Consider the following 11,279-nt stretch of genomic DNA (forward strand, 5'->3'; position numbering starts at 1 on the left):
ATTTTTATTTTGTTTACATTTTTCACTACACATTGTTTACTGTTTATATGTATATCTGCTCATACATTATCCTTTTATATATCTATATATCTATATATCTTTATACCTTATATTCTTTTACTTTATTTTATTTATTTATTTTATTTTATTTTAATAGTTTTTCTTATACCTTATAGTTATTTATCTGCCTCCTTTTCTTTCCCCCATCCTATTCCCTCATGCCGGACCATCGTACAAAACATTTCACTACATGTCATACCCTGTATGTATGTGTATGTGATGAATAAAATTTGATTTGATTTGATTTGATTTTTAATAATAAAATTGAAAACATCAGGCAAGAAATCTAGACGGTTAATATAAATCCAAATTATTTTACAAGTAACCCTGTAGACAGCAGTGTCATTATAGCAGACAATCAATTACAAAGCTTCACTCCTATTCATGAGAATGACTTAATTTCATTAATTTCCTCATCAAAATCATCAACCTGCATTCTCGATCCCTCGCCTACAAGTTTCTTTAAACAGATAGCTCCAGAGGTAATTGAACCTGTTTTAAAAATAATTAACTCTTCCATTAGCACTGGTTATGTACCTAAATCCTTCAAACTGGCAGTTATCCACCCCCTAATTAAGAAACCTGACCTTGACCCATGTCAGTTGTCCAACTACAGACCAATATCAAATCTCCCCTTTAAAACCAAAATTTTAGAAAAGGTTGTAGCACAGCAGTTATGCTCACACCTACTTATGAATAATATTTTTAAAATGTATCAGTCAGGATTTCGGCCTCATCATAGCACAGAGACGGCGCTAGTTAAGGTGGTAAATGACCTGTTATTGGCCTCTGATCAGGGTTTTGTCTCCTTACTTGTTTTGCTCGACCTTAGTGCAGCTTTTCACACCATTGATCACACTATACTGCTTGCTAGACTTGAGAACGTTGTTGGAATAAAGGGAACAGCTCTCTCTTGGCTCAGGTCTTATTTGACTGATCGCTATCAGTTTGTTGATGTAAAAAGTGAGTTCTCCACACTCTATGAGGTAAAGTTTGGTTTTCCTCAAGGATCTGTCTTAGGCCCACTGCTTTTCTCTTTATATATGCTGCCTCTTGGTGAAATCATTCATAAACATGGGATTCGCTTCCATTGCTATGCTGATGATACACAGCTGTATATTTCAGCAAAGCCAGATGTGAGAGATCAGCTTAACAATGTTGAGGAGTGTGTAAAGGACATTAGACAGTTGATGCTTAATAACTTTCTTCTGCTAAACTCAGATAAGACAGAAGAACTTTTACTAGGACCACATGCAGCTAGAAGCAAACTTTCCGATTACCTAACATCTCTGGATGGTGTTTCTGTTTCAGCATGTACGGCTGTCAAAGACCTCGGTGTGATTATTGACCCGAGTCTTTCCTTTGAGTCTCACGTGAATAATATTACCAGGATCTCCTTCTTTCACCTTAGAAATATTGCTAAAATTAGAAATATGATGTCGTTACAGGATGCAGAAAAACTAGTAGATGCTTTTGTAACATCTAGATTAGACTACTGTAACGCTTTACTGTCTGGGTGTTGGAGTAAGTGCAGAAATAAGCTTCAGTTAGTTCAGAATGCAGCAGCAAGAGTCCTCACTAGATCTAGAAAATATGAGCACATCAGCCCTGTTTTAATCATCTACACTGCTCCCAATTACATCTCGCATTAATTATAAAATTCTACTACTGACGTATAAAACACTTAACGCTCTCACGCCGCAGTATCTGAGGGAACTTCTGTACCAGGATGATCCTCCACGCCTACTTAGATCAAAAGGTGCAGGCTATCTGTTGGTTCCTCAAATAATGAAGACTCCAGCAGGGGGCAGATCTTTCTCTTATAAACCCCACAGTTATGGAACAACCTTCCAACCAGTGTTCGGGACTCAGACACAGTCTCAGTGTTCAAGTCGAGGCTGAAAACATATTTATTTAGTCATGCCTTTTATCAGTAGATTTTTCTTAGGTAAAGGCTCAGATCTGGAGGGATCATGGATATGGAGTGTTTGGTGAACTGGTATATTTGGATGCTGTCGTCTCCTCACTCTCACACGTTCACTCAGGTTTGTTGATGGTGGTGTGGTGGGCCGTCTCTTATCCCAGAGATCCTCATGTCTGTGTTTCCTTCTGCTTCTCCCTTTTAGTTATTCTGCTATAGCGAGTCTTGCTGGAGTCCAAACTGCACAGTGACATTAACTTTCATACAACAATAGGGACACTTAATAATCCATATCCTTCTCTCTCTCTCTCTCTCTCTCTCTCTCTCTCTCTCTCTCTCTCTCTCTCTCTCGGTCGAGTTAAACACGCTCCTGAGGCTCCAGTGACCACTGTTCCTGCCCCTCTCCCCTCTGTGGATCTTCCCACTTCGTCCAGGTCTGCCTCTGGATAGTGTTCTCTTCGACTGGAGGCCACTTCTGTGCAGCTTGGGACGGTTTCTCATCAATGCCTTGGGTGGTTCCATTAAATTCCAGAGTAAGAACGGGAGCTTTGAGGATGGATTTGGACTGTAGTTAATGTCAACAGTCTCCTACACTGACTCGGGAGTGCAGTTTGCTTCTGATCATCATCACTGAACCCCACAGCATTGTATATCTCCTTCAAATGGACATTTGGTGTAACCCAGATGAGGATGGGTTCCCTCTTGAGTCTGGTTCCTCTCAAGGTTTCTTTCTTATGCCATCTTGGGGAGTTTTTCTTTGCCACAGTTGCTCATCAGGGACAAACTTACTTACAAAGAACATATTTACGTTTAATCACCACATTATCTGTGTAAAGCTGCTTTGAGACAATGTTCATTGTTAAAAGCGCAATACAAATAAACATGAATTGAATTGAATTGAATCAACAATAACAACCTGAATCACAAAACAGATCCACTTTAAATGAGGAGAAAATTTAACAAAAACACTTTTCAGAATCCGAATCATCTTTATAGCCAGGTATCATCGTTTTACATGTCCGAAGAATTTGTCATGGTGTGCTGGTGCTATAAAATATGAAAAACTGTAAAAAATAAATAAATAAAAAAGGAAGGAAAGAGAGAAAGAAAGAAAGAAAGAAAAACAGAATAACAAAATAATAAATAAAGATAAAGACAATAACTATACAGTTTGTGCAGGATATGTAAAGTGAGGCACCACAATGATGATTTTTCCAGAGTAAGTTCACGGTGCAGGGTTGCAATAAAGTGGTCGTTGTTTATGCAACACAATGTTTATTGTAATTAAAGTCAAGTCAAGTCAAATTTATTTCACAACAGACATTTTCTCAAAGCAGCTTTACAGAATTTAAGAGTTAAGGTGAATGGTGTGTATTTATCCCTGAAGAGCACCATGGAGACTGTGGCAAGGAAAAACTCCCTTAGATGTTGTAATAATAAATGTGTCTTCTACTTCTTTCAGTTGCTCCTGTTGGGGTTCTCCAGAGCAGAACATCTGTCTCCATATCACTCTCTACTCTACATCTGCCTCTTTCAAATGAACCACCTTCACGTCTATGGGAACACGAATACAACAGACCAAATAGTTACAAGTTCACACACAGCCCAGTTTATAGAAACCGTATCTATTCCTCGTGTAGCAAAACCAAGAATTAAATACACAAGATCCAGAAATAATCTTATTGCAGTTAAAACTGAAAAATGCCAGATAAACAAACACAACAAAGTTCTAAAGTTTGGTCTTTTAAACATTAGATCACTTGCACCCAAAGCACTGATTGTAAATGAGATGATCACAGATAATAATCTCGATGCACTCTGTCTCACTGAGACCTGGATTAAACCAGGTGATTATATGGGTCTAAACGAGTCGACACCGTCAGGATATGTTTATAAGCATGAGCCCCGTCAGACTGGTCGTGGGGGGGGGGGGGGGTGTAGGAACCATTTATAGTGCTTCTCTTAATGTTAGTCAGAGATTAGGATTCAGCTTTAAATCATTTGAAGTGCTCGTTCTTAAAATTGCACTTTCAGACATGCATAGAAAACTCGCTCTGGTCACCGTGTACAGACCCCCAGGACCCTACGCTGATTTTCTTCATGAGTTTGCTTGTTTTCTCTCAGACCTCTTGATCAGTTTTGATAAAGTGCTGCTTGTAGGAGATTTTAATATTCATGTAGATGATGAAAACGATGCCCTAGGATTATCATTTGTCGATTTATTAAACTCTTTTGGAGTTAAACAAAACGTCACCAGACCAACCCACCGTTTTAACCACACACTAGACTTAATAATATCCCACGGAGCAGACGTCACTGATATAGATATTTTACCCCAGAGTGATGACATCACAGACCATTATCTCCTACTGTACACACTACCGGTAGAGCAGATTAACCGTGTTTCACCACGCTATCGACTTGGTAGGACTATTGTTCCAACCACTAAGGACAGATTCATAAATAACCTGCCTGATTTATCTCAGTTTCACATTAAACCCATAACTGCTGATCATCTTGATGAGATGGCGAACAACATAGACCTTATCCTCACTAGCACATTAGACACTGTTGCCCCCATCCGGTTAAAAAAGGTTCGAGAACAAGCACCTGCACCTTGGTATAATAGTCGTACGCATGCCCTAAAGAGAACAACACGTAATCTGGAGAGAAAATGGAGGAAAACTAAATTGGACGTATTTAGAATTGCGTATAAAGACAGTATGCTTAGCTACAGACAGGCGCTAAAAGCTGCTAGAGCTAAACACCTGAGCAAACTCATAGAAAATAACAAAAACAATCCCAGGTTCCTTTTCAGTACAGTCGCTAAATTAACAACAAATCAGGGCTCTGAAAAATGTGTTCCATCACAGTTTAGTAGTGAAGACTTTATGAATTTCTTCACTGAAAAAATAGATAACATTAGAAAAACAATTGTGGCAGTTCAACCTCTGACAGCATCTCCCGACACAATCGTACTTACAACCCCACAACTACACTGTTTTACATGTATAGGACAGGAAGAGCTGCATGATGTTATTGCCAAAGATAAAACAACATGTCAGTTAGATCCAATTCCAACAAATCTACTGAAGGAAGTGTTATATACAGCTGGTGAGCCTCTTCTCAATATTATTACTCCTCACTATCGTTAGGTCACGTCCCTAAACCCCTCAAGTTAGCAGTTATTAAGCCCCTCATTAAGAAACCTAATCTGGATCCAAACACGCTATCGAATTACAGACCCATTTCAAATCTCCCATTTATGTCTAAGATTTTAGAAAAGATTGTCGCTGCCCAGTTATGTAACCCCTTGCAGGAGAACAATATCTTTGAAGAGTTTCAGTCAGGTTTTAGGCCCCATCATAGCACAGAAACTGCTCTAGTTAAAATCACTAATGACCTGTTTTTAGCTTCAGACCAAGGCTACATCTCCCTATTAGTTTTACTAGATCTTAGTGCTGCGTCAACACTATAGATCATGATCTTCTCCTCGATCGCTTACAGAATTACATCGGTATTCAGGGACAGGCATTAAGCTGGTTTAAATCCTACCTGTCCGATCGTTACCATTTTGTAGACTTAAATGGAAAGCTATCCAGGCTAATGCTAGTGAATTATGGCGTGCCACAAGGTTCAGTTCTAGGACCCCTGCTCTTCACAATATACATACTTCCCTTGAGAAAAATTGGAGAATGGAGAAGCTGAAGCTGGATCTGTGATAATCACAAATGCTGAGCTTATAAAACTAGGAGCTACTGATCATATAGACTGTATAAGACTGCAGAAAGAACATCACTTATAATCTTATACTCCAGTACTCATGTTAGTTCTCACTCTCCAGTGTTCTGTATTGTTGAAGATTTTATGATCAAACTCTTGATGTCACCCATATGAGGATGGGTTCCCCTTTGAGTCTGGTTCCTCTCAAGGTTTCTTCCTCATAACATCTAATGGAGTTTTTCCTTGCCACAGTCGCCACGGCTGCTCATCAGGGACAAATTCACACCATTCATCTTCACTGTTGATTTGTGTAAAGCTGCTTTGAGACAATGTGTGTTGTGAAAAGCCCTATACAAATAAACTTGACTTGACGTCTTCCTTCACCACATCCATAAACCTCCTCCTTGGCCTTCCTCTTTTCCTAATAATAAATGTGTATTACTGTAAATATGCAAAAACACCCTAATAAAATTAATTTTGGGTGTTTTTTATTTAATTGCAAGTGTGATGCGCGATAATAAAATCTGACCACAGATACAAGACACCTGAAAATCAGACCAGGTGGGCACCTCTGTACTTCTGTGTCGCCCTCTGCTGGAGAACTACAGGAATAATTCATCCTCTTAATACAAGTTTATCTATCTATCTATCTATCTATCTATCTATCTATCTATCTATCTATCTATCTATCTATCTATCTATCTATCTATCTATCTATCTATCTATCTATAATACTGGCTTCTATTGTGTCCTGATTAAAGTACATTTGTGATTAGATTTTGTCACACACATTTTTAAAGACGTCTCAGTGTTTGTGTATTAAACACTGCCATTTGTGTTCACTTCATTTCTATTTTTACATTTTTATTGTATATTCTGTTTTTATATATCTTTTTTTAAATATAATTTTCTTTCTCTATTCTTTTTATGGTAGCTGTAATATAATTTCCACTGCATTTTGGTATTGTGTATGCTGTTACTTATAAAATAATATATAAATATTAATATTATTATATATCTTCTTCTTTTTCTTCTTTCAGCTGCTCCCATTAGGGGGCGCCACAGCGGATCATCCGTCTCCATACCCCTCTGTCCTCTACATCTGCCTCTTTCACACCAACTACCTGCATGTCTTCCCTCAACACATCCATAAACCTCCTCCTTGGTCTTCCTCTTTTCCTCCTTCCTGGTGTCTCCATCCTCAGCATTCTCCTACTGATATACCCCATGTCCCTTCTCTGCACATGTCCAAACCATCTCAATCTCACCTCCCTCACCTTGTCTCCAAAACGTCCTACATGCGCTGTCCCTCTAATAAACTCATTTCTAATCCTGTCCATCGTCGTCACTCCCAACGAACATCTCAACATCACCAGCTCCACCTCCTGTCTTTTAATCAATGCCACTGTCTCTAATCCATACAACATCTCAGGTCTCACCACAGTCCTATAAACTTTCCCTTTCACTCTCACAGATACTCTTCTATCACAAATCACTCCTGCTATCACTCTTCTCCACCCACTACATCCTGCCTGCACTCTTTTCTTCACTAACACACTCTCCATTACTCTGCACTGTTGACCACAGGTAGCTGAACTCCACCTTCTTCTCCCTGCAACCGCACCCCTCCACTGCCCTCCCTCTCATTCACACACATGCACTCTGTCTTACTCCTACTGACTTTCATTCCCCTTCTCTCCAGCGCATATCTCCACCTCTCCAGGATCTTCTCAACCTGCTCCCTACTCTCACCACAAATCACAATATTATCTACAAACATCATAGTCCATGGAGATTCCTGTCTGATCTCGTCCTTCAACCTGTCCATCACCACTGCAAACAGGAAAGGGCTCAGAGCCGATCCTTGATGCAGTCCAACCTCCACATTGAACCAGTCTGTCTCCTTAGTGTCCAACTTCTCCTACAGCTCCTCATATGCCTTTTCCTTGGCTTTCACCACATCCCTCTTCACCTGCTGCTGCATCTCCTTGTTCTCCTGCCTACTTTTCTCATCACTCTGTTGATCCAAATTCTGTTTCTCCAACCTCTTTCTCCTTCTGCTCTCCTGCACTTCCTCATTCCACCACCATGTCTCTTTGTCTTCCTTTCTATTTCCAGATGTCACACCAAGTAGCTTTTTAGCTGTCTCCCTCATCACTTCTGCAGTAGTTCCACAATCATCCAACACCTCTTCACCACCACCGAGCTCCTGTCTGACCTCTTTCCTGAACCTCACACTACACTCTTCCTCATTCAGTTTCCACCATCTTATTCTTCTTTCAGTCCTCATTCTCCTCTTCTTCTTCGCCTCCAAAACCATCCTACAGACCACCATCTGATGCTGTCTAGCTACACCGTCCCCCGCCAACACCTTACAGTCTCCAATCTCCTTCAGGTTGCATCTTCTACATAGAACATAATCCACCTGTGTGCACCTTCCTCCACTCTTATACGTCACCCTGTGATCATCATTCTTCTTAAAATACGTGTTCACCACTGCCATTTCCACTGTGAACTACTTCTGGAGGAAACGCAGCAGGCGAAGTCTCGCGATACTTAAAAACACGCAGTTGTAATATCGCGATAAGTGAGATCTTCCATCTTGCCACGTTCCAAAGCGTGCTATGGGCGGGGTTTAACCTAAGGCTATCCACACGATTGAATCAAGGCAGGCGCTCCTTCTCGGGGATTGGTTAATTTCTATTTCTCTACCCCGCCCACGGCTGCATTCCGCCTCTCTCATAGGCTAGATGATGTGTCAGTCACACGCAGCAGTCGGACTGGTTTGTGCAGTTGGAGGAACACATGAAGATTTTCCTGTTTTATAATCATATAGAACTCTTCCATTAAACTCCGAGTGAAATCCAGAAGAAATGCAGCGAAAAGATACAACGCCGAGAAACCGAGAGGAGAAAATGGTCCAGAAGAAAAGCTCTCGAGGACAAAGTAAGAAAGGTGTGTATCCAGATTCAAACCGCAGCAGATCGGAGTTTGTGCAGAAAGAGCTTTAGATGAATCCTGCAGAGGGATGAGTTCCTAATTCTATATTATAGAATGAAAGCAGTGTGTTTATTACTGCAGGAATGATCAAGAGTTACAGCATAGAGATCACCATCATCATCATCATCATCATCTCTCTCTCTCTCTCTCTCTCTCTCTCACACACACACACACACCCCAACTACATTTATTACATAAATACTGCTGCATGAATGTATTCGTGTTTGTCTGTGTGTGTTTTTTTTGTGTGTGTTTTTTTTGTGTGTGTTTTTTTTGTGTGTGTTTTTTTTGTGTGTGTGTTTTTTTTGTGTGTGTGTTTTTTTTGTGTGTGTGTGTGTGTGTGTTTGTCAGTCTGTCTGTCTGTCTGTCTGTGTGTGTGCGCGTGTGTGTGTGTGTGTGAGTGAGCTAGTGTGTGTGTGTGTGTGTGAGTGAGCTAGTGTGTGTGTGTGTGTGTGTGAGTGAGCTAGTGTGTGTGTGTGTGTGTGTGAGTGAGCTAGTGTGTGTGTGTGTGTGAGTGAGCTAGTGTGTGTGTGTGTGTGTGTGAGTGAGCTAGTGTGTGTGTGTGTGTGAGTGAGCTAGTGTGTGTGTGTGTGTGAGTGAGCTAGTGTGTGTGTGTGTGTGAGTGAGCTAGTGTGTGTGTGTGTGTGAGTGAGCTAGTGTGTGTGTGTGTGTGAGTGAGCTAGTGTGTGTGTGTGTGTGAGTGAGCTAGTGTGTGTGTGTGTGTGAGTGAGCTAGTGTGTGTGTGTGTGTGAGTGAGCTAGTGTGTGTGTGTGTGTGAGTGAGCTAGTGTGTGTGTGTGTGTGAGTGAGCTAGTGTGTGTGTGTGTGTGTGTGAGTGAGCTAGTGTGTGTGTGTGTGTGTGTGAGTGAGCTAGTGTGTGTGTGTGTGTGTGTGAGTGAGCTAGTGTGTGTGTGTGTGAGTGAGCTAGTGTGTGTGTGTGTGAGTGAGCTAGTGTGTGTGTGTGTGTGTGTGAGTGAGCTAGTGTGTGTGTGTGTGTGTGTGAGTGAGCTAGTGTGTGTGTGTGTGTGTGTGTGAGTGAGCTAGTGTGTGTGTGTGTGTGTGTGTGAGTGAGCTAGTGTGTGTGTGTGTGTGTGTGAGTGAGCTAGTGTGTGTGTGTGTGTGTGTGAGTGAGCTAGTGTGTGTGTGTGTGTGTGTGAGTGAGCTAGTGTGTGTGTGTGTGTGTGTGAGTGAGCTAGTGTGTGTGTGTGTGTGTGTGAGTGAGCTAGTGTGTGTGTGTGTGTGTGTGAGTGAGCTAGTGTGTGTGTGTGTGTGTGTGAGTGAGCTAGTGTGTGTGTGTGTGTGTGTGAGTGAGCTAGTGTGTGTGTGTGTGTGTGTGAGTGAGCTAGTGTGTGTGTGTGTGTGTGTGAGTGAGCTAGTGTGTGTGTGTGTGTGTGTGAGTGAGCTAGTGTGTGTGTGTGTGTGTGTGAGTGAGCTAGTGTGTGTGTGTGTGTGTGTGAGTGAGCTAGTGTGTGTGTGTGTGTGTGTGAGTGAGCTAGTGTGTGTGTGTGTGTGAGTGAGCTAGTGTGTGTGTGTGTGTGAGTGAGCTAGTGTGTGTGTGTGTGTGAGTGAGCTAGTGTGTGTGTGTGTGTGTGAGTGAGCTAGTGTGTGTGTGTGAGTGAGCTAGTGTGTGTGTGTGTGAGTGAGCTAGTGTGTGTGTGTGTGAGTGAGCTAGTGTGTGTGTGTGTGTGTGTGAGTGAGCTAGTGTGTGTGTGTGTGTGTGTGAGTGAGCTAGTGTGTGTGTGTGTGTGTGTGAGTGAGCTAGTGTGTGTGTGTGTGTGTGTGAGTGAGCTAGTGTGTGTGTGTGTGTGTGTGAGTGAGCTAGTGTGTGTGTGTGTGTGTGTGAGTGAGCTAGTGTGTGTGTGTGTGTGTGTGAGTGAGCTAGTGTGTGTGTGTGTGTGTGTGAGTGAGCTAGTGTGTGTGTGTGTGTGTGTGAGTGAGCTAGTGTGTGTGTGTGTGTGTGTGAGTGAGCTAGTGTGTGTGTGTGTGTGTGTGAGTGAGCTAGTGTGTGTGTGTGTGTGTGTGAGTGAGCTAGTGTGTGTGTGTGTGTGTGTGAGTGAGCTAGTGTGTGTGTGTGTGTGTGTGAGTGAGCTAGTGTGTGTGTGTGTGTGTGTGAGTGAGCTAGTGTGTGTGTGTGTGTGTGTGAGTGAGCTAGTGTGTGTGTGTGTGTGAGTGAGCTAGTGTGTGTGTGTGTGTGAGCGAGCTAGTGTGTGTGTGTGTGAGCGAGCGAGCGAGTGAGCTAGTGTGTGTGTGTGTGAGCGAGCGAGTGAGCTAGTGTGTGTGTGTGTGAGTGAGCTAGTGTGTGTGTGTGTGTGAGTGAGCTAGTGTGTGTGTGTGTGTGAGTGAGCTAGTGTGTGTGTGTGTGTGAGTGAGCTAGTGTGTGTGTGTGTGTGAGTGAGCTAGTGTGTGTGTGTGTGTGAGTGAGCTAGTGTGTGTGTGTGTGTGAGTGAGCTAGTGTGTGTGTGTGTGTGAGTGAGCTAGTGTGTGTGTGTGTGTGTGTGAGTGAGCTAGTGTGTGTGTGTGTGTGTGAGCTAGTGTGTGTGTGTGTGTGAGCGAGCTAGTGTGTGTGTGTGTGTGAG

General features: G+C 42.1%; 1 protein-coding gene and 1 long non-coding RNA gene across 2 annotated transcripts in view; one reads left to right on the forward strand and one right to left on the reverse strand.

Annotated features, from left to right (window-relative positions):
* Positions 1–510: 510 nt before the first annotated feature.
* On the reverse strand, positions 511–2,860 carry LOC310729747. Its single transcript, XR_014534648.1, has 2 exons — positions 2,564–2,860; positions 511–2,405 (listed from the first exon to the last, which is right to left on the reverse strand). It is a non-coding gene; the product is annotated as an uncharacterized lncRNA (long non-coding RNA).
* Positions 2,861–8,453: 5,593 nt separating this feature from the next.
* The window catches only part of LOC310729596 (uncharacterized protein), a 39,647-nt gene continuing 36,821 nt past the window's right edge, over positions 8,454–11,279 (forward strand). Inside the window, exon 1 of the mRNA XM_083547988.1 lies at positions 8,454–8,659. Coding sequence (XP_083404114.1) covers positions 8,578–8,659 — 82 coding nt within the window. The 5' untranslated portion in view covers positions 8,454–8,577. The remainder of the gene's footprint in view (positions 8,660–11,279) is intronic.

Source organism: Silurus aristotelis (assembly GCF_946808225.1).
Source record: "Silurus aristotelis genome assembly, chromosome: 8".
NCBI classification, from domain to species: domain Eukaryota; kingdom Metazoa; phylum Chordata; class Actinopteri; order Siluriformes; family Siluridae; genus Silurus; species Silurus aristotelis.